At 40.1% G+C, this 23,162-nt stretch overlaps 2 protein-coding genes and 1 pseudogene across 3 annotated transcripts; 1 reads left to right on the plus strand and 2 right to left on the minus strand.

Annotated features, from left to right (window-relative positions):
• Positions 1–4,100: 4,100 nt before the first annotated feature.
• On the minus strand, positions 4,101–10,591 carry LOC130188014 (V-type proton ATPase subunit C 1-A-like). Its single transcript, XM_056406045.1, has 13 exons — positions 10,474–10,591; positions 9,824–9,988; positions 9,214–9,281; positions 8,252–8,337; positions 7,885–7,979; positions 7,578–7,669; positions 7,326–7,424; positions 7,175–7,243; positions 6,945–7,037; positions 6,642–6,735; positions 6,128–6,225; positions 5,893–6,019; positions 4,101–4,724 (listed from the first exon to the last, which is right to left on the minus strand). The coding sequence occupies exons 2-13, from the start codon at positions 9,953–9,955 to the stop codon at positions 4,626–4,628; spliced, it is 1,152 nt and encodes a 383-aa protein (XP_056262020.1). The 5' UTR covers positions 9,956–9,988; positions 10,474–10,591; the 3' UTR covers positions 4,101–4,625.
• A 3,729-nt stretch (positions 10,592–14,320) lies between these two features.
• Positions 14,321–21,028, plus strand: LOC130188013 (antizyme inhibitor 1-like). 2 transcript variants are annotated; one of them, XM_056406041.1, is made up of 12 exons: positions 14,321–14,525; positions 15,195–15,316; positions 16,357–16,567; positions 16,741–16,914; positions 17,275–17,447; positions 17,775–17,909; positions 18,102–18,183; positions 18,513–18,587; positions 18,925–19,075; positions 19,439–19,554; positions 19,641–19,861; positions 19,965–21,028. In XM_056406041.1, exons 3-12 carry the CDS (start codon positions 16,466–16,468, stop codon positions 20,077–20,079), a joined length of 1,344 nt encoding a protein of 447 aa, XP_056262016.1. In that variant the 5' UTR covers positions 14,321–14,525; positions 15,195–15,316; positions 16,357–16,465; the 3' UTR covers positions 20,080–21,028. The 2 variants fall into 2 exon arrangements, with proteins under 2 accessions (XP_056262016.1, XP_056262017.1); XM_056406042.1 differs by having other exon boundaries at positions 19,644–19,861.
• A 464-nt stretch (positions 21,029–21,492) lies between these two features.
• LOC130213292 (Krueppel-like factor 10) lies at positions 21,493–22,638 on the minus strand (annotated as a pseudogene).
• Positions 22,639–23,162: the final 524 nt, after the last annotated feature.

The following is a 23,162-nucleotide window of genomic DNA, read 5'->3' on the forward strand; positions in this document are numbered from 1 at the left end:
TTTTTAAAGGACTCTCAGACAGCTGTGTTAGGACACTCCCCTAGCCCGTCGGTACTCAAATGTAGGCGTTCTACTAATCTGGAAGAATCTCGTTTAGTTTGGCGAGATAGTTTTAAAACATATAAGAAGGCCCTCCGTAATGCCAGAGCAGCCTATTACTCATCAGTAATAGAGAAAAATAAGTACAACCCCAGGTTTCTCTTTAGCACTGTAGCCAGGCTAGAGAGTCACAGCTCTGTGGAGCCGTGTATTCCTATAGACCTCGGTAGTTATGACTTCATGAATTTCTTTAATGAAAAGATTCAAACTATTAGAGGCAAGATTAATAATCTCTTGCTCTCAACCAGTGCCAATCTGTCCTTAACCCTTGTGTTGCCTTCGGGTCATTTTGACCCGATTCAATATTTAACCCTCCTGTCGCCTTCGGGTCAATTTGACCCGATTCAATGTTTAATGTCGGTGTTCTTTCGGGAGTCAACAAACAAACATAAAGTACCTCACACTTAAACTTGGAAAACAATATTAATTCTAATAATTTTCTGGAGATTTTAATAGCTGGGGTCATATTGACCTCAAGGGTAAAATATGTTAGTAAATATAAAGGTAACAGGAGGGTTAAACATTGAATCGGGTCATATTGACCCGAAGGCGACAGGAGGGTGAAACATTGAATCGGGTCAAATTGACCCGAAGGCAACACAAGGGTTAAGTGGAGCGGCATTTCCAGAGAACCTGGAGGAAACCCACGCTGACACAGGGAAAACATGCAAAGTCCCCACAGAAGGACCACCCAGACCGGGATCCAAAACCAGGGCCCTCTTGCTGCGAGTCTGGACATTCCCATAATATAAACCAGTGACCTGCTTCCCACACCTGGTGCTTCGTCATGGACATGAGCCTCCACAGCTTCCATGTCACCTGCACCCAAAGGAAATGGCGAGAATTCATCCTGGATGTCTAAGCGGAGCGCCTCAACTTCCATGTTGCAACTCTTGTAAAAACAAAAAATTAGTATATGACAACACAACATGGACTGTTTCTTTTATTTGAGTCATATATTGAAGATACAGTACGAAAAGGACATTAAACGACAGGAGACGGGGGATGAGATTAAATTGAAAAGACAGACCAATTTATCTGTAATAGTCACCTTAGATCTGGAGAGGAGGTGGAACAGACTTTCCTCAAAGTTTGATGTGTCACAGACTGAATAGAAACGTGTTGCCAGGTTTTGTGTCGAGAAATAGTGATTTATTTAATGATATTAGATAAAAACAGTGTTGTAGATTTGATGTCATACATTAGCCTATTCCTCCAGAGAACTGGAACTCCACATAGGATTTATGTCAATAAATAAACAACAACAACAAAACAACCAAATAAAAGTAAACTAATGCAAAACAGTTAAACAATTAAAAGACAAAAAGGAACAAAATGTAGATGGCTTTTCTCCCATTAACCGTGACCAACTGTCTTCAACAGTTTCTACTTCTAAACCGTCTGTCTCTTAAACCCCATCCCGACAAGACTGCTTAAAGATGTTTTGCCTTGTATGGGCACTTCTCTATTTGATATTATTAATATGTCTTTGCTAACAGGCCACGTACCACATTCCTTCAAAGTAGCTGTAATTAAACCTCTCCTGAAGAAGCCCACCCTGGATCTAGAGGTGTTGGCTAACTACAGACCGATCTCTAACCTCCCGTTCCTCTCCAAGATCCTTGAGAAACATGTCGCACACCAGTTGTGTGATTTTCTACATCATAATAGTTTATTTGAGAAGTTTCAGTCAGGATTTAGAAAATACCACAGCACCAAGACAGCACTGGGGAAAATTGAAAATGACCTTCGAATTGCATCAGATAAATTCAATTCAATTCAGTTTATTTGTATAGCCCAATTTCACAAATTACAAATTTGTCTCGGAGTGCTTTACAATCTGTACACATAGACATCCCTGCCCCAAAACCTCACATCGGACCAGGAAAAACTCCCAAATAACCCTTCAGGGGGGAAAAAAGGGAAGAAACCTTCAGGAGAGCAACAGAGGAGGATCCCTCTCCAGGATGGACAGATGCAATAGATGTAATGTGTACAGAAGGACAGATTTAGAGTTAAAATACATTCAATGAATATGACAGAGTGTATGAATAGTTCATAGTAGGCATATTCCACGATGGAGACCTCCACGATCCATCAGGCAGATGGCGGTGGGGAGGAGGAGTGGGCGGAGTCTCAACAGTGGGCGGAGTCTCAACAGGACAGTGGCGTAGTCAGGAGCAGGAATTCCACGACCCAGACCTCGATGATCCATCAGCAGATAGGATCTATGCCGTCTCATAGGGTCCGATGACCCCATGAGACGTGAAGTCAAAAGGACTCCGGGGAGAAAGCAGAGTTAAAGGACTCGTCTCTGTACTGGTCTTGTAAGACCTTAGTGCTGCCTTTGTCACTATTGACCACGACATCCTATTACAGAGACTAGATCAGTCGATTGGCTTTTCAGGCAAATCTCAAGGACTGCATTTTTTCTCAAAAAGATGGATTACGCATTTGTAAATTCTAGACTACATTACTGCAACTTCTTATTATCAGGCTGCTCTAATAAGTCTCTTAGGTCCCTCCAGTTGATCCAGAATGCTGTGGATCAAGTACTCACTAAAAATAAGAAAAGAGATCACATTACTCCTGTATTAGCTGCTCTGCACTGGCTCCCCATAAAATCAAGGATCACATTTAAAATTCTTCCTCCTCTGTTGCTCTCCTAAAGGTTTCTTCCCTTTATTTTCCCTGTGAAAGGATTTTGTCTATTTTTTGGGAGTTTTTCCTGATCCGATGTGAGGTCCTGGGACAGGAATGTCTTATGTGTACAGATTGTAAAGCCCTTTGAGGCAAATTCGTAATTTGTGATATTGGGCTATACAAAATAGACTGAATTGAATTGAATACAACTGTGTCTCTGTTGTTTGCGGTAAAAAACGTGCCATTTTCCCGTCACCCATACATCATTACTAGTGTCAGTTGCACCTGTGCCCCATATATAAATTACCTGCCACCCGTGGTCAACCTGATAGACACCACAGTGACCACACTCATACATATAATACAGACTTGACGAATGGCTCCTACAATTATTGCTGTACTTTGTCCCCTTAAAAACAGTGTTACCTCTACACTGATCGATCCAGCATTGACTCAATAATGCTAAACACCTCAGAGAGATGCTGTGTTGTGACACAGCCTTACTAAGATCTTTTTTAGAACATCGTTCTTTCATAGGATATTTTATGGAGTGCTGTGTGTTGATCTCTTGTATGACTTGATGCCATTTTAAGGTCATTGGACGCACATACTTTCTGTATGTAGTGAAAAGTACTTTCTCAAAATGTACTTTATGAGAGTGTCTCCATTGTACTTCATACTTCTATTGGCCCACATTTAAATGGAAATGTTTTTGCAATATAGACTTATTCAATAGTTAGGGTTAAATACAAGATCAGTAAGTGAAACATGATGCATTGTGGGTAAATGTCTCTACAAGTGGCTCTACCCCCGATCAAAATTATGAACAATGAATCATCGACATAACATTAACACGTTTCATATTGTGTGCATTTGACCCTTTAATAGAGGGTTTGGCTTCCAACCCGTTCAATCAAGGACCTCATCTGTCTGTCGAGTGCCCCCTGCTGGTCAAATCGCCAGCGGTCCTCCATGTTGGTGGATTCCAAAGGATTTCTGCTGAGAAAAAGAGAACCAGTCCTTCAGACTGCCGATGATCACGAGTCATCACGAGGCTTCATAGAATCTGTTGACTACAGTGTCGGACATTTCTCTTTTTCGTTGCTCCCATATGCACATCACCATGAGGCTCACACCGTGTTCATATTGATTTGTTTTTGTTTATTTAACCTATATTTATTGGATTGTCCCATCAAGATATATAAATCTCTTTTCCGAGGGAATCCCAGACAAAACAAGGAGCTTAACATTTGCACACACAAAAGAACAAATATCAGACTTTCACATATCTAAAGTGAAATATTGTTTTTATATATATAATTTAAATCCCTTCACAAATGCACACATTTTATATGATGTATTCATCAATCATATTTAATCACTTTACACACAACACTGATACAGATCTTATTTGACAGCAAATATACACAACATGAGATGACAACACACACACACTTGTATCGCATCCTTGTTACACAAAGCTACCCCACAATCTAATCAACACATTTCAGGTCTGGTTGCCGTGGTTAACAGTGATAACATGTAAAAACAAAATCTCTGAACAGTAAGGGTGTAGCTATCCACATAAGCCAGCGCAAGTGGAATGACACAGTAAAGATACATTTTCAACATGATTTCTTAATCCATTTCACATCAAAAAAAGAAGAAGAAAAACAAACTGTAAACAAGAACAATAATTAAAATTATTTCTTTTTTGAAGTGGTAAAAAGCGTTAGAAGCTTGTCGTTGGGCAGTTTCACCACAAGGAATGAACATGCAGCACTGTCACAAGCAGCTGATGGTGCGGAGAGGGGCCATGGTTTTGAGAAGTGAGGAGCTAACTTATTATCAACACTCAGCATTGAGACAACATCGGTAAAGGGTTAAACCTTAAAGTCAAACAGGTTGCAGTTGATTTTGTCATAGACATAAGGATAATACTCCTCCTGGCTCAGGTTCAGGCCCGGGATGTCAAACGTAGCCTGACAGAAAAAGACATTTGAGGCCGTTATTATGTGTCAGCTGCTGTTTTCTAAACAATGAACGCCACCACGAGGTCTCATAAAAAACACAACTTCAAACTTTGAACTCTTAACTTTTTTCTAAAAATAAGTTTCTTATTAATTACTCAGTATCTTATTGTAACTCAGAACTTAAATTCATATATTTATTGAAAATCAAACAAAATGGCATTTTTTCCACATAAGCCCTGATTTTATATAATAGTAGTAATATACTTACGCTGAGGGCATATCTTCCAAGTGCATTGTGGGTTGATAGAAAACGTGTATGTACATTTGCACCTGTGTGTGTTTGTGTGTCTGTGTTTTTGTATACATATATATACAAATATGTTTGTGGTTGTCACATATGTATCACTTGTTTATCTGTGTTCTTTAAGAGAACATAGTGAAGTTTAAATAATAAACAAAACATATTCATACAATATTGTCTCAAGACTGTAATATCAACCAATGCAGCATTATGCCTCAATATAACACATTGTTTGGTACAAGTCTGCATCACAGATTGTGTGTATAGAGGTTAAAACCACAGTATTTGCAGTAACCAGGTCTGGCCATGAGGAGGCTCTCCTGTTACTATCCCGCACAGTGATGGAAGAGAAGCAGAGCTCTCAGCAGGAGGGACTCAATCGGTTTGTCCACTTTGATAACAATTCGATATAGAATCTACAACATGTCTTTTACCTTCTTACTAACTAATTGAGGTAATTCAGTGAATTAAAAGTCAGACTTCAAACTGAAAATATCATGCTTTCATGAAGTATGGTTTGAGTATACTTTAATTTGTTAACGCACTTAAAAGCTGCTTTGAAATATTGTGTAATGTGGCTTTAAGATACACGTTCTGTTGTTGAACTATTAATTAGCAATGCACTACATTACCATATACATTTACATCTAAAATAACTTCAAAGAATAGTGTTAAAGGTTAATTCAAATGAATTTTAGTATTAAAAACTAAAAGTCTCTGCGAAATATACTTTGATAATTTTAAATAGTATTGTACATACCAAATGAATATTGTATATGCAAACTTCTGTAAGATAATCCTATTATATGTATTTTCTTGTAGCACATGACTATGTTGCACCATTTTTTTTTTTCAAGATATTACCAAAGTACTCACGTCGATGATAGCTGCTGCACTGCTGTCCAGATGTTTGTACAGATCATTCAGTACCTCCCTCAGCTTTTTCATGGTCTTCTTGCTTGGTTGCAGGAGCATGGCCTGAAAGTTCACCGGCAGCCCATACCTGGAGTAAAACATGACACAAATATGTAATGCTTGGTTTTTTAACTGCTGACAGTTTATAATTAGTTATATGTATCAGAATGTATGGTTGACATTAAGACTGGAGTACCTCAAAACAGATTCCACAAACACCCTCAGTGCTTTGATGTGAATCCATGCAATGAAGGCTTCACTGAAGTTCACTTTCAGCCATCGGACCAGCGGGCCCTGCAAAGCAGATGCAGATTAGTGTCAGACCTTTTTTTGGAATGTGTCCCAAAAAGGAGAGGAAAGGATTTGCAATCAACAAGAAAACATTTTTGGTTTCTCATAACGTGTAAAACGTAAATACTTTTATCTTCATAATTAACTAAAAATGAATCCACCGGCTGCTCAGAAAAACATTAAGTATGTTTGGCAATAAGAAAACATTGGCACATTTTGCATTGTAAATGATAGGTTACTACGGCACGCAAAACCACTTGTGTGGTTCCTTGAATAGATCAGAAGGAGACCTAAAGTACAGAGTGTGAAATGAATCAATGAGCAAAGCATTGTAAACACATATCCAAGAGAAAGCTGAATACACCAACACTATTTGCAACAAAAAACGTAACAAAATGATTTCCTGTTCCACCACTTACAAACTGCTTCTTCTTATCTGTGGAGAGGCGTGTCATCTCCTCTTTGTCTGCCTTCATCTCCTCCTCGTTATACTGAAAGTCTCTCACTGTGAACCTAGAAACAAGATGTCGAGTGTAGAAATCAGATTAATTTGATCGTGAATACTTCTGTATGTGTATAAAGTTACAAATATAAACACTGTGATCCCCGTCCAGTAGATATATTTCGTCAGAGCTTTTTATATTTGTTTCACGGTCTTCTTTTAAACACGCTTTAGACCTCTTGCCAATGACGGCACACATCATCTGTGTGACGACTCCTACTTGTTCTCTCTGGCTTTGTGTTTGAAGTCGTCAATGGCTTTCAGGAACAGAGTGACACTAAACAGTCCACTGTCATTGTCTTCAAATAGCAGACTAGACGAAACACAAAGGTACTTGTTATACGATTGTTATGATGTTCATGACAAACTGTAGATCAATGCCTGTATAAGTATTCAATAAAAAATAAAAAATAAACAAATACAAATAAAATCACTGATGACATCACTCACTTTGAGGATCGTGGCACCACCATCTCAGCCAGTGTTTCATATGTTTTCTGCCACTCAATGTATGCCTGCCTGAAGGAAAAGAGGACGAGAGACAATCAGAGCACATCTCATCTCTCTCTCTCCTGATGCATTTTAGAGAAATAATACTCACTTTGGTACAACTACCAGCATAGTGATGAGGTACTCAGAGTCGAGAACAAAGTCTTCCTTCTTGACTATATCGGCAAGGCTCCTGGTCAGCAGGCTCCCCCTGGTGGCACAAGACAGTGTAACAACAGCATAGTCGCAACGCAGAGAACTTGTTGACGAACACTACTCAGGGTACGCGGTAGTAGATGATCCATTAAAGTTCATATATTTTGCCATTTGATGATGTGCACATTAGTACATGTTGGTCACTCACGCATTCTTCCTCTCCAAGTTCTGCAAGTTTCCCTTCAGGTTGTTGTAGGCTGATGCTCTGGCCTTCAGGTCATTGTCAATCTGGGTTACTTGCTGGGAAAAAATGTGCATGAGATTATTTACGACTGACAAATAAAATGCAGAGTGACATGACCTTTAAGGCTCTGCTCAAAGCCCCTATAGGTGCTGGGCGTGTCCTACAGTCGAGCTCTACCACTGCCCAGTAGACTACAAACATAACCAGACAATTCACAGCAATATCTGTACTATAAATATTGACAAATTTACATGCAGACGCAGAAACTTACCTTTGCGATTATTTCAGAGATGTTTTTAAGAGACTGTTTGATGGGATATTTTGCCATGTCCCATTGGAATCTGGTAATATAGGTGACAAGATCAACTGGGGAAAAACAAGACAACAAGAGACCTGTCAGGCTATAATCATCTTATTATCAGATAATAATGAGACAGAAGATGGGTAAAGCTACAATTAAATTAGATCGTGATTTTAGATCCGATAGGAATTTTAAAGGATTGTTAAGAACATTTAGAACAACATCAGTGTGGCTTAGGTGTTATTAGCATTACTGTCCAGTTAACTTTTCTTTGCATTCTGAAAGCTTGTTTTGGTGCTAAAATTATCTTGAGACGTTGTGTTACTTGTCAGTGTACCTCCGTTGGCCAGCAGGTTCTCCTGCACTTTGTCTCGACTGTCTTCCAGCACATCAGCCATGTACTGAGCAACCTTCTTCACCACACTGTGAACAACCAGGAGACATTAAAACAACGGCATGCCAACGCAAACCAAACGTTTTTCTTGCACATGCTCACACATGCCGCCGCGACCGTGTCCCCAAGATTCTGTGCAAACACACTTATCAAAAGATTTCACATATTCCCGTTTAGGTAATTTCCTGATGAGGCAATTTATAATATGGCAGACTTGCAGAGGTTCAGAATGTTTAACTGTTGGGCAGCAGATCGAAGCAGAACCGTATCTAGTCGTGAAGCCAGGGAGACACTGACAGCCAAGTTCTACCTCAAGCCTAAAAAGTTCATAAGAAAGTACATCTGCTACTTCACTATCTATTGAAAGATTTGTATTGTTCAAAAGAGGACAACAAACAAAAATATTTTAAAATAATCCAACTAAAACTCCAATAAAATGCATTAATTAATGGGTGCAATTTTGAAGAATTCAGTAGTTCTTCCCAGACATGATGGACGGAAACTTCCAAAAAGGAACTAGGTTAAAGGCTGTCGTCAGACAAAGTGAAAACGTGTCTTTCTCACAGTCTACAGAGGAAGCAAAGTAAAGCTGTGAATGTCAGTATTTCCAAAAGGCTAAAAATTACAATTAAGCGCACTCAGGGCATACAAGTCATCGGGTATTTATATTTGCCGGGGAAAAAAAGGGCTGCTGGTGTGTCACCCAACTGTAAATTGACAAGTTTAGATTGCGAGGCCCGCTAGCCTACTGTTACAAGGTAAGCGTATGGATTAGGGAATGGGTTAGGGGTGCTACGTAGGTTAGGAGATGTTTTCATCATGCACGAAAACAGTAATTATTTAGATATTAGCCAGGTTAATTCCGAAAACAACAGTCAATAGTCAGAACACAACAGATGGCATACCTTTCAACAAAGGAGTCTAATTTGGCTAGTTCATCCGACAGCCCAACCAAGACATCAAGGGTCCCCACCTATTTTTGAACACCAAAAGTCAAACATTAGCACATTAAAATTTGAGATTCGTCAGCCCTGAAATGTGCACCGTTTTGAAGCCGGGACAACTGGGTTGTGTTTTAACATTGACATCTGAGGTACAGTCGGCCAACAGTGACATCCAGTGGGGGGCCCTGTGTGCTTATGATGGCACCTCTTTGTCCGGGGCCACTCATCCGTCGCTAACGGTTCAAGGAGAAAATCTCAGCCCACAAGGCTGCGAGGTCAGCGGGGTTACTTCACCTTCGGCACAGAGAGTAACCAAACCAGCCGAGCCGCTCTGTGGACAAAAACTTGACCAAAACCAGCCGCTTCAACATGCAGGTGACGGATCCGTGTGCAGACTGACAGGTGAGTGATTTGCGCCGAGACAAGTAAAACCACACTTTTTCTGTGATGAAAAACAACTATGAATTGTGCAAGAGAGAAACGCATGTTCACATTCTATTGCTCGAGTCAATAGATGAATTACTACAAAGTAATGCCCCTGTATTTCAGCAGGGGAGAGAGGCCCACTCACCTTGAGGTCTGGGATGTTGAACTTGTGATTAGACGAGAGGTTGTTGGTACGCGTGGTGGCTGCCATCATGGTGTCCCATGTTTGCTGGCAGGTCTTCTCTCCCGGTGCAGAGATTAACCAAAACTCTGTCATGGTTTCGACAGCACTGGTGCAACTCGAGACAAACTGAGAGGAAGACTGAATTCAGACTCATGTGTGTTGTGTGATGATGCAGCTCATGAATCACGGAGAAACACTGAGTTTGTCTCTGTAGCAACAGCACTGATGTGGTTACAGTACAGGTTTTGAGTGTGTTTACATGGCTCCTGTCTTAAACTACATCTGAGCTCCAAGAAGCTGCTGTGCTTTTTACCACTAAGCTCGTGAGCACTTTAACCCAGGCTAACCCACACAAGAAGGAGCTTCGAGTGAATGTCTATTAGCTACAGCCCATTGTATCATTGTCATTCTTGCTACCTGACGTTATAGCCCTAGAAAAGAAGTGAACGATAACGTTACTGTATATAAAATAAAGAAAGCTAACAACAAAAAAGATGGTTTAAGGTCAAGCAACATCTAGCGGGGATTAGCTACCCGTTAGCCACTTAGCTTTGCTCACGACAACAACAACAGCAGAGGTAATTATGCTAGTGTTTAATAATTTCACTCACCTCTGAATATCAAATATGTCAGTTTGGAGTGAAACAAATATATAGCTGTCTATGGCTTGATCATGTTCATAGTTGCCATTCAATACAGTTGACGAGGTCTCCTGACAGCAGCATCAGAGTCAGCTGATCTGCCAGAGGAACCGGAAGTCCTCTCACACGCTGTACTCGCTCCGCAGCGACTCCAGCCGGTGGACAGCAGTTACTGCAGGCAACTGGACCCATAACTGTGATGCTGATTCTTTCTGAGTGAGTTTGATGCTGAGATTCAATAACACTTCAGTCGGGCAGATGCGATAGAGGCCAAGCCATTTAGATAAAGGAGGGTCTCAGTGACTCAGCGCCACTCTGCAATGGTCACTCAAGATTGTGTAAATGCCATGCAATGAATACATTGTTACTCTTGATTTAGAATTTAACCAAATTTCCTGAATTACAAGATGTGATGAGAACTCCAACCCCAGACTTGTGCGTCAGTCCACATCTCAAGTGCATTATTATCTTATAGGAGAAGCACAAGGGCGATCTCGGATGCTAAGTTAGCAAGCATTCGAGGCTTTCGAGTTGCTAAATTTGGAAAAGCCGGCTCCGGTTTCCTGACTTTGGGTGTCTCCTGCACAGAAACATGTTTATCGTTCAGTGGGTCTGGGTTCATTGTTTGGGACACAATGGTCGGTCTGCCTGGAGCCAACCCTCAACATCAAACAGCAGGTCAAGTTTGCCCATGGCTGGCCAGAGGCCAGTCGGCCGGGAAGTTATAAGGATCACACACACACATGCACACGCACACATACTCATACACACACACACACACACACATACACCATAATCTGTCTGCAGAATGCAGACTGCAGCTGAGAGTCTGGTGTGTGTTCTCCCTCATATTCAATAGGAGAGAAAAGTGTTGTTTGCCAATAAATAAGTAAAAAATCATTTACAAGCTTGCCATCCCCTCACACAGACATATCATTGAACTTTGTCATCTTCCATGGACTAACAGAGCTCTCTGGAAACCATCACAGCAACTCATACACCAGTGGCCACAAACCACATCTTCTCCAGGTCTTTAGAAAACAATCCCAGTTTCTTATTCTAGTTCTAAAACAACTTGTGCGCTTCATGGATGAAGCCGTTTATCTCTATGTGCTTTGTAAACACTGTCTCACTGCCACATCACGTGTTACATTTTGTTCAATGATTGGCCACCTGGACTACAGTGACCGACTGTTTATAGAAATTCAAACACGGTCACAAATACACACATCCTGCAATGGATCAATACTCACATGTGCAAATCCATTGCAGGATGTGTATGCAATATTTGAACTATATCTGTGCAGCTGCATGTCCATACATCTCAATACACATGGAGATTCTCCAACATGACTTGCAGAATATATTAAAAAGCGTAATGTAACATAATCTGTATTTGCTTTTGTTGAAGTGATTGTCTCAGAAACAATATACTTTCAAGAAACGACATATTATGAAGTCAACTTACACAAAGGGATGTTTTGAACCTATTAAGAATGACTTATACTGCAATCTATCTTGGCTGAGAGGAAACAAGGGGTGAAATGTCCCAAACAATTTTAAAGATTGGGTTATTGTTCGACAATCCTGGAATATCTTGCTATATCTCCCCGCCACTTTGATACTATTGTTGAAAATGACAAGTCCTGGGAAAGCCCAGTGATAGGTGCTTCCTTGTTTGTGGCATATTGTAGAACCCCCCAAAAATGTAGTCATTTTACAATATTTGTTATATGTTAACTTTTAAGAAATGTCTATGTAGTTGTCAGCAAATGGACGGTCACTAGAGTTCTGGGATCAGATTGTTTTAATGAGATGGCTTTTGTGTATTTGTTTGACCTGCTTAACATTCAGATCAGTGTGAGGAAAAGTTTGTTCGGAGGTCCTTTTACTGAGCAACATTCTTTGGCAAGAAGACCTGATGAGTGACTTAACAACACAACACTAGAGTCTGTTGCGTAACACAAGTTCATCGTGGTTTACCAACTACTCAAGTCCCTGTAATGAGTCAATTATTGTTCAAACATGCAGAGGTACTGTACATTTACAGATGTATTCTCTTAATTCTGTTTATGCTTTTATATATATATTTATTATGTCATGCATTTTTTTAATGCATAGAATATAAGAGGACAATAAAATCTTGTTGAAGATTCTTTATTATTTTATGTTTTCTCTGACTGGATAATATTTGGTCAATCAGGGTTCGTCTGGGTCTTCCTAAATCTGTGTGCTGATGTAATCTGTTTGTAATGTTTGCAAACATTAATTCCTGCTGCACAATGCAACCACTGGAGTATTTGCCCTCACAGTGGATGGTACACATGTCTGGCTGACACATACCCAGTGGCTATGATGGCCATTATGATCCACACAATGGAAATTAAACATTGTGCTTCACTGGAAGCCACTTTAGATGCTTTGCGTGATTAGACTTATGTACATGGTCTCATTTAGTGTCGACACAAAACAAGGAAAAGCTTTTGTGTTGCGTTCCGCATGCCTCTGCGGCCTCAATTGACTCTAAGTTTTATTAGTGAAACAAACAATATATTTGACTCTAGGATACATGTATGGGGAATTAGAACAAAGACAAACACAAACCTACTACATATTTCATTAAATACTTTCCCCCAGTATTAAAAAGACTAAAAACATTTCTTAAATTACATTAATTGCAAATATGCATTAAAACCTTTAGAACCCTATTAGACTGCATGTGTTTGACAGATGTAGATTTGAATTGGAGATTGTAGGCCTCGGTCTGTCTTAAGATCAAGATGATGTCAGTATTGATAAAGAGTCAAAATAGCGCCAGAAAAAACACTTTCCATGCCAACCTCCTCCTCCCCTCCCCACCTCCCTCTCCTCCTCCTCCAGTGTTGAGGAGAGAGACACTGCCCCAGCCCCTGCATTTTCAGAGGCAGGCACAACTCCTCAAAGTCACTACAACAAAAGCAAAGGGAAAGGAAAATCCATTCATAGCTTGAACTTGGAGGAAAATACATGCATCCATCTATTACTCCTGCTTTGCCACCTTGATTTTGGCCTCAGAAAAAAAGGAACTTTCTGCAGATTTATTTGGACAGCATTCTGTCCTTATTGCTGAGCTATGGGAAATACAATAAAGACATAACACAGGTAATTCTTGGAAAATGTTTACATCATTATTATAGATCAGGAATATGAGAAAAAGAATATAACAACATAATGCTACTCGTCTGTACATTTGAATTGTTTTATTATTATTGTTGTTATTATTATCATTACTTTTGTATTATTATTATTATTATTATGACTAATATTTGTATTATAGTTATTTATTTCTTGCTATCATTATTTGTATTATTATTATCATTATTTTGTATGATTGAAAATAATAAGAACGATAACACTAATTATATTATTATTTGAAGTTAGGGGTTGGGTTCATTATTGTAGTAATGTATGTCCTTGTTGATAAATGCTCCACATCTTATATAGTATTGTAGAACTAAGGTCGTTGTCTTTTGTTTTGTTTTTGTGAATTTGACAGCTCTATCTCCGCCCATCTAAAAAACGTAATTTCCCCACTGTAATGTAGAATTGGACCGGAATAGCGTTTCATGTTATATGCTGCCATAAATCATTCCATGAAAAATAATGTCATCAGAAAGATATTTCGGGAATTTAGTTGTTCGCCATTGGTGATTTGCATTACTAAAAAAAATTACAGCATGAACATTTATTTGGACTTTATTTTTATATTTTGACCGGATATCATGCTGTTAATGTTTGTGTAATGTCGGTTGACTTTCCTGTCTGTGGGTGTGCACAGTCGACCTCCACTGTTGCCTTTCGCTCTGTCGTTACAAATAATCGGAACCAGTTTGCTTCGCCATAACGGTGAACGAGATTAACTAGATCTAATCCACCACGTCTATGGCCGTTATCCTTTTCTCTTTTAGTAACCCCACCACTCTTTAAAAATTTCGCCTAAAAAGAAAAAGCGTTCTGTCCCCTCTTTTGGGTTTTCAGCCAACGTAAGTAATGTTCACCTAACGCTAGCTAACCGCGTTGTTAGCTTACTAATTAGCATGTTGTTATATTAACTGGGTAAACTAGCCATACGTGCTAACTTTAAGAACGTACCGATAACGTTATACTGTGTGTCATTGTCCCTGAAATAAATAACCAACTATCCTTTTTAAACTAGAACGATATTGTATGTAGATAGGAAACTAAGCCTAATATGTTATGCAACAGTTACTAACCTATGTTAATAGCCGAAAATTACAATAGCAAACTAATTAATGTTGGGTACATTTATTTTAACGTTAGGTCAGGCACATTAAATGTGGTTTGGAATTTGTAACAGGCAGCTTGGTGTTTGGCTAGCGTTAATTATGCCGGGAGAAAAAGTGACAATAATGTTACATAGCAATTAGCTAGCGTTACTTAATTCAAAACTGCTAACGTTAGACATGATTGCACCAATTCAGTCAACTTTATTTCGGACTATAGTCCAAACTAGGAAAGTGTAGCATTTTAAACATAAACATACACCAATTAAATAAACTGAAGCATACGCAACTCATATACCATCCGATAACACATTTGAGTGGAGAGACACTGTATAACTGGAGGTAGACTTGAAACGGGTGTTTCTCTGTCAGTAAACTGATGACCATGTGCCCTGACCTCATCTGCAGGTGTACAACAACTATCCAGAGGATCTAGGGGCAGCACTATACCAAGAGCCATTTGACTTCAACGCCGAGCCACCTTGGGATCCTAGCTGATAGAGCACAAGTTCACCCCAGGACTCATCCATGTGAGTAAAATGGGTGTAAGATTTAAATTGAAACTCTTTGATTTTTTTAATGAGGATGTTTGCAAAGAAATATATGCAATATAAAAATACATGTTTGCATTTGCGTATGTGTGTCTGTTTGCATGGACACGTCTCATTTTGTTTATATATATTGCGTGACCAAATCTCTTGACTGAAGGAAAAGATTTATTAACAAGCTCCGTGTCCCAGATAAATCTCAAACAGGCTAATAGTTATTTTAGATTTAGTATTCCAGATCTATTTTCATCACTTCTATTAAAATAACAGGGCACTGTGTTCCCACCTTTTTTTCTGGAGTATTTTTTTCTATTTTGTTCTGATTTAGTTGCAATAAAGGAGATCATGATTTGGTTATAGATAATAATCCTTCTACATCCTTTCTGCAGTATAATGTGAATATAATGATTTAACTTAGTGTAACTATGTATGAACATGTAATGCGTCATCACTTTTTTCAAAAGGGAATTGTTATGAGTCACATAGTTGAGTATTTTGTTCGTTACATTTTCCTGGTGTACTTGTAAAGGGATTATAGGGTTGAGTTATCTCCCAAACATTTTGAAGGTAATATCAGACTGCTGTGCTTCTCTGGTGTATTGTGACACATTATTGAAAGTGAAGTTGTTGCATCAACAGCTCCTGTATTGTACTTTGTTGATTGCCATAAAAAAAAAAACATTCACGGGTCACCAGCTCAGGGATTGATGGTGATTGTTGGGAGTAATTGATGCTAAAATAAATAAACTCTATGACCCAAACTGTATTTTTGCTATTTATTTAGAAGAATAGGCCTCTTCCACAAAGCTGTCCTGTAAAATGGAGCTTGCTCTGATTTGATGCTCCCTTAAAAATGACTTGTTTGTTTGGGGATCTCATTAGAGAGGTTTATGTTCCAGCTACTGAAAACACTTGAAACGAGCTGGACGACACCAATGATTATGTGTTCTCAAAATATGATTGAATTCCTTGGCCTTTTAGATTTTGTGCACTATGTTGACTTTTCTCATTGTCTTGTACAGTTTGTTACATAAGCCTAGGACCCCAGGGGCTTGAGTAGGTGCGAGCAAGACCACTTCGGACTAGCCACGTTCTTTATGCCTGTCGGATTCGAAGAAAACGATTGAGAGGATGAAAGGAATCACTGATGAACCAAAGTATTCTGTTAGTCTCCTGGAGGGAGGCACAGCCCTTTGTGACGTGATTGACAATCACATTTATGAACAAACTCTGGTAAGGGCTCACACCACAACGACATGCACATTTAGCATAAAGATCTGAATGTCTTACTGTATTAGATGTGTCTCGACTCTCAAACACCTATTATTGTATTCTTTTGCCTAGTTTATTACAGGTGGTGTGTATTTTATCTTATTCATCCACATGTTTGTTTCCTTTTTCCTCAGTCTGAGAAGAATGCATTCTTTGTAGCAGACCTGGGAGTTTTAATGAGGCAGCATGTTCGCTGGCAAACTCACATGGTCCAAATTCGACCCTACTATGCTGTCAGATGCAACAGCAGTCCAGCTGTTATTGAAGTTCTTGCTGCCCTCGGAACTGGATTCATTTGTACCAACAAGGTACTCTCTCATACTTGCATGTGGAGCAGAAAGTTGCGTAATTTACATCTATTTTTTTTCCATTTAGGGGTTTACTACTCTTATTTTACAGGGTAACAGATACAGTCCAGTAATGTACCACTCCTTTGGCTCTTCTCGAGCAAGTAATAGTCCATTTATGTGCAGTTTATATTGCACAGCTCTTGCTCCACAGTCTGTTGAATAGATAATATAGGCACCACCAAGGGGTCAATGTACCTCGGTGTCTACCTTTTTAATATTGTTTTGTGTATCTGTCATATGTATATGTAGTATGATAAAATGTCCACCTGCAATATATTAAGGAAATACTGTTCTAACTTTGTCTTGTTTGTATTTCAGTCTGAGCTTGAGCTGGTCCAGAGCCATGGTATTGCCTCTGAAGACATCATCTACAGCGGTTTTTGCAAGCAAGTCTCCCAGATAAAATACGCTGCTAAGAATGGCATTGACCTCCTGGTGTGTGACAATGAAGCAGAGCTGCGCAAGATTTCTCGCTGCCATCCCAATGCCAAGTAAGTGCTAGTGCTAATGAGCGACTTGAGAGCTGCTGCTCTTTCAACTTGAAGTAATTGGCTTTGTGTGAGTATGTCCACTTTTGTAGTAGTCATGAGTTACTTTTCATCAGGATTTGGTTTGAAAAACTGAATGTTGTTTCCTATTTTTTGGCATATTGGGATTGACAATAACCAAATAAGTTGGTCTCAGCTGAAGGGTTTTTGTGATTTAATGTGCTCGCTTCTCAACTCATTTTAGCTGTGTACCACTTTTATTTTATTGATCTAATTTATTTATTTTTCTTCTAAGCAAACCCGTAACAGTATTCCTTTTATTTAAATCAGGCTGCTGCTACAGGTTTCAACAGAAGCATCTGGCCAGGACAATGAAATGAGCATGACCTTCGGCTGTTCCCTCAAGGACTGCAGGCATCTGCTTGAGAAGGCCAAGGAGTTCGGTGTGCAGGTAGTTGGAGTCAGGTGAGGCCTACAAAGATGCACTGTGTGTGGTTATAAAACACTTTAAAGAAGCCTTCAGAGGTCTAGGAGGACCACAACAGATCTTTACCTCAGATCTGCTTTAGTTCAACCTGCCACGGAATAGTCTTAACACCTGTGAAAGTGTCTATATTTGACCATTAACTTCCCCTTTTCAATATTTCCCCCCCACAGGTCTCACATTTCCAGCGCGTGTGAGGATGACCAGATGTACGTTCATGCCATATCTGATGCCCGTTGTGTCTTTGATATGGGAGTACGTCATGTTAAATATTTCAACAACAACAAAAAACTAATATGCACTGCGGTCAAAAATCTGTTTACTGTCATACAGAGTTTAATTCATTTACATTTTTATTGTTGAGATTTTAAATGAATTAAAAACGTATTGAAGGAAAAAAAGACATTTAATCTAATAAATTATTACAATTTCGAATTTGTATATCCTTTTTTACAGGAATAGTTCTGTGACTAGCATTTATGTTTCTTATTTTTTACACACTGTCATGTTTTAGACACTTGTGACAGCTGCTTTGGTACTCACTTGTTTTGGTGACACGTTTTCAAGCCTTTATTCTGCCTCAGGAGGAAATAGGCTTCGACATGAACATACTGGACATTGGAGGTGGCTTCAGTGGATCTAAAACTCAGCTGGAACTGGTCAGTATCTTATATGCTTTTTACATGATATTAACGAAGGGACCATGGTGCAGTGTAATCTGTAGAACACAGGTTGAGAAATGTCTCATGATATTAGGTGGGCTTTACCTTTTGTCCCCATTTTAGAATGGATATTATCTGACACAATACATATCACCACAATGTCCCTTGTATATATATTTAAAAAATGACAATGAGGTAAAAATTGTATGGTTGTATAAATGTTACATCATACAGCGATAATGTGATTAGAGTAAGTAACATTTTAAATCTGACTTTTTTAAAAGGTCTACCCATTTTGGTTCCTAATTTTTACCGCTGTCGTCTCTTTTTGCAGATCAATAAAGCCGTTATGTCTCTTGTGGACCTATACTTCCCTCCTTCTACTGGAGTTTCCATCATTGCAGAGCACGGCAGTTTCTTTGTGTCCTCTGCTTTCACTCTGGCTGTGAACGTCATCTCCAAGGAGGCGGTGGCACGGGCACATGGTCAGTTGCATATGTTCCGGTTATGCAGTGTATTAATCAATATTAAACCCTATGTTTTTATGACTGTCTGAAAATGTAAACAAACTCTAAGGCTGACTCTTCATGCTGCATTTTGTTCGCCTGAACAGTTGTATACATCAGACTGTAGGACTATGAGGGGGGCTGACATTTGTACTATCCAGGAATTGGCAACATTACAACTGTAAAAATTACAATGAAAGATGCAGCATGTAAAGTCAACCAAAGAGAAATATGCAAACGTGCAATTTACAAATCGTGATATGTAACAAAATCTAAGCAGCACATTTAAAAATTAATTAATTGCACTGCAACATTAGTTTTGGCTGCCATCTCTCCAAACAGACGATCCGTCTCCCAACGACGAGCCAGAGTTCCAGTACCACATGAATGAGGGGGTGTACGGATCATTTGCTAGCAAACTCTCTGAAACAATGATTACGGCTCCCTCCGTTTATAGGGTGAGTCTCAAACACGTAATAAATCGATTTGTGTGATTTGTTGGATTACTTAAATAAATGAGCCATAAATCCCTGCTGTGTGTTAGCAGAACCCATCCCTGGACGCTCCAGTGTTCAGCAGCAGCCTCTGGGGTCCTTCTGGGGACGACCTCGACCAGGTGGTGGAGCACTGCCTGTTGCCTGAGCTCAACATCGGAGACTGGCTCACATTCACCCAAGCAGGGGCCTACAGTATGGGTCATCCACTGTGTGCCGCTACTGACTCACCACCACCGCCCGTATACTATGTCATCTCTACAAGAGACTGGTAAAGAACTCAGTGCTGGAGTTTTTTTGCAAAATCGTTTTTAGTTTTTTTCAACAAACAGAAACAAATTTGTCCTGGAATTATGTTCATTTTCCTCCTCCAGGTTTGAGATGCAGGACATCGGTGTGAACCACGAGGCTACGCTGAAAAACTTCTCTTTGGTCCCTTATTTCCTCAATTCCTGCCATACAGTGGCTGGTCTGTCAGTCCCAGCTTAGCAAACACCGCATAGGGAGACTTTCCTGTCCCAGATCTTGCTGCTAGCTTTCCGTTCCACATTCAACTGGGATGAACTGAGCCCGCTGTGCTGCAAGTTGAAATAGCTGGGACCAGACTGAATTGATTCTACACGCCCCAATATAGTAAGTGATTAGACCGGCTAAACCTAAGTAGATGTTAATTAGTATGCAACAAAATGGATGACTCCTAAAAGGAGGCTGTGTTCTTCCCTTTGCAGTTTACACACATACAGTAGGCATGTGATGATTTTAAATGATTATATTTGACAAATGTATGATCTATGTCTTATTTGCTTTCCCCAGTCTTGTAAAATAAGATATCTCTGAGTGAAGCGGCATATTTAAATGGTAACACAGTTCATAGCTATAGTACAAAATTCCAATTGGTTGTATAGTTAATTCAGCGCTTGATTTCATTATATGTTGTCCTTCTCAATGTTTTGGGGGTTGCATATAAAGGTGTATTTACTCATCCATTTGATGACATGAATAAAGCCAGTGTGAGCTTTAAATCCACTGCTGGAAATGTGAGGAGCTAATGGCTCAGTATTAAGTTTATCTACGATGCTGAGCAGCCTGATCCCAGACCAGTGAAGTCAACTGCTATACCACAATGTAGCATAGTCTGTGCAGCAGACAATGAATCAGCTGATGTAGAATGGGGTCAGAATTAATGTAATTTCAGTATTTATAATGCTTCAGCCCTTTTTTTGCTTTTCAAAAATTCTCTCGAATTTATTTTTATTTTTTATTTTTTTGGGGACAGTGTTGAAGAAATACCATTTCCCAACTGCAAGGACTCTTGCAAGGTGTGTACAATATGTTAAGCTGTCTCCTAATCTGTGTTTATGGCATGATGGAAAATAACTGCTGGGTCTGTGTTTGTCAACATGAACAGTAATAAACACCTCAATGACTGGACTGTGAATCACTGCGTCTGTCTTTAATTAATATTAATATGCTTAAATATCTCATCCTGGAAAATGTGGTCAAAGGCAAAAGGTATTTGATTAGAGGAGCTAAATGTCTCAGGTCAAAACCATGCAGGTCTTTGTCCTTACACAGATGCACACAATCAAAATACACCCAGTTTAATGAATAATTGTACTGTTCCTGGGAGAAATAAGATCTGCTAATTTATTTATTTTAATAACAAAATAGATTTTGGCATGGCACAAGAAAAATATTAAACATTCTTTGATCAAACATAACTGAAAACTAAACATGGTACGCTTTAATGTTTTGTCATTTGATATTTTCAGTGTAAATACTCAGTTTGAGTGATGCTCATTTTAATCATTAAATAACACGTTATTAGTCGATTGGTGCCACACCCTGCTCTCCAAGACACGCAAAGCCGCAGGATTCAAATGTCTTTACTTGGGTGTCTCATCAGGATGTCTCAGAGGAAGCAGTGAGGCTGACAGACTGGGTGACCTTTTCCGCCCAGCAGGGCAACCTCCCCTCGCCAGGTGCCGCTGGGCGTGCTTGGCGAGGTGGTCGCTGAGGCATGTGGGATAGGCAAACCTTTTCTCCCCTGTGTTGGTGCACCGGTAGCGGGACAGCTCGTCGGAGCGAGCAAACTGCAGCTCGCAGCCCTCCACTTGAAGGGCTTCTCACCTGTTGGAACACAGATGGTGTGGAGCTGTTTGTTTTCATCGCAGCATCAACAAAAGGGACTTTATTTTATTGTCTAGTTGTCAAAGTGTATTAAGATCCTTACCCGTGTGTGTCCTCATGTGGGCCTTGAGGTTGGAGCTCTTGAAGTAGGTGTTGTAGTCCTCGTGGGGACACATGACAGCGTGCACGAGACATTTTTGGCTGCGTTGGGTTTTGTCCTCGCCCCGTTGAGGCCCGACTGGCCACGATGGCTGCTAACTTTGCACCGATGGGGGTCGCCATCGCTGGCTGAATGTAGAGTGTGGGGACACCTGGCTGGGGGAAGAGAAGCATCACGGGGCCTTTGGCCACCTGGCCCCCCAGGAGGAGCTTGTGCTTGCTGTTGTAACGCAGTGCTGGTCGCTGATGGGATTGGAATTAGGTGCTGCTGCTGACTGTCGGGGCAAGGAAAAAAGACAGGAAGGATGTGGCAGTACGTCTACTGCCACATCCTTCCTGTCTCTTTTCCTTCCCCCGCACAGGTGGGACTACAGAGACTGATTTATCATCCAATCCCAACAGACTCACCTGTGTCTGGCTGACTTCAGCCACATGGGTCAAAGTTATATTAATGGATTTCTGTGGCATGGCTTCATTACAGTCGGACTGCATTACAGTACTGTTCAGCCCACATTCGGCGCACAAATCTGTTTTAAAGTGTTTTATATGAGTTTGGATAAGTCTTCCCTCCCTGGAGACGCAACGAAAGCTGGCATCTGAGGTGTGACGGATCACACTGGTGCACCGGAACTGGTGCTGAAGGGTGGCTGAAGCTTGCGTGTGCAGGGCAGTCGCTTCCGTTGGCTGCCGGCTTGGACCTCCAGCAGCTGAGGGGGAATGGGTTGCCTCCAAGTTGGGTGGACGGTATGGCGGTGTCATACAATGAAGGGAATGAAGGGTCATTTGGCTAATATGTCTTCATTGAAACTACATTCATATGGCCTTCTTAAGCTGTGTCCATGTGTATGTATATACATATTTTGTATTTGTGTGTAAATTCATATATATTTTCATTTGTTGCTATCTCAGACTTTTCTTTCCCTTCCTTCATTCACTACTTGGATCTTGTTTGTTTTAAAGCAGATTAATTTCCTCTGCTTTGTAAATTTTGGGAAAGATTACCCACAAGACATAACCATGCGAGTGCTTTTATTTTTTATTACAAGTGAACGCCTTGCTTGAAAACCATCCATCATCAGAACCCCTTCTCCTATTCAGGGTCGCGGGGCGCTGGAGTCGATCCCAACTGAGATTGGGTGACACAGGGTTCACCTGGACTGGTCACCAGTCCATCTCAGGGCTCATATAGAGATAGACAACGACTCACATCTACGGGCCATTTAGAGTCCAATTAACCTGAGCGGCATTTCCAGAGAACCTGGAGGAAACCCACGCTGACACAG

This window comes from Pseudoliparis swirei, chromosome 22, assembly GCF_029220125.1.
Source record: "Pseudoliparis swirei isolate HS2019 ecotype Mariana Trench chromosome 22, NWPU_hadal_v1, whole genome shotgun sequence".
NCBI classification, from domain to species: Eukaryota; Metazoa; Chordata; class Actinopteri; order Perciformes; family Liparidae; genus Pseudoliparis; species Pseudoliparis swirei.

Excerpts from the sequence above, each read along its gene's own strand:
- LOC130188014 (XM_056406045.1), bottom strand. The coding sequence starts at position 9,955 with ATGACAGAGTTTTGGTTAATCTCTGCACCGGGAGAGAAGACCTGCCAG. Across the intron at positions 9,282-9,823 it reads TCAACATCCCAGACCTCAAG|GTGGGGACCCTTGATGTCTT; the intron begins GTGAGTGGGCCT and ends GTTCAAAAATAG. Across the intron at positions 4,725-5,892 it reads GTGCAGCAGCTATCATCGAC|GCTACGTTTGACATCCCGGG; the intron begins GTGAGTACTTTG and ends TTTTTCTGTCAG.
- LOC130188013 (XM_056406041.1), top strand. The coding sequence starts at position 16,466 with ATGAAAGGAATCACTGATGAACCAAAGTATTCTGTTAGTCTCCTGGAG. Across the intron at positions 16,568-16,740 it reads ACATTTATGAACAAACTCTG|TCTGAGAAGAATGCATTCTT; the intron begins GTAAGGGCTCAC and ends CTTTTTCCTCAG. Across the intron at positions 17,910-18,101 it reads GTGCAGGTAGTTGGAGTCAG|GTCTCACATTTCCAGCGCGT; the intron begins GTGAGGCCTACA and ends TCCCCCCCACAG.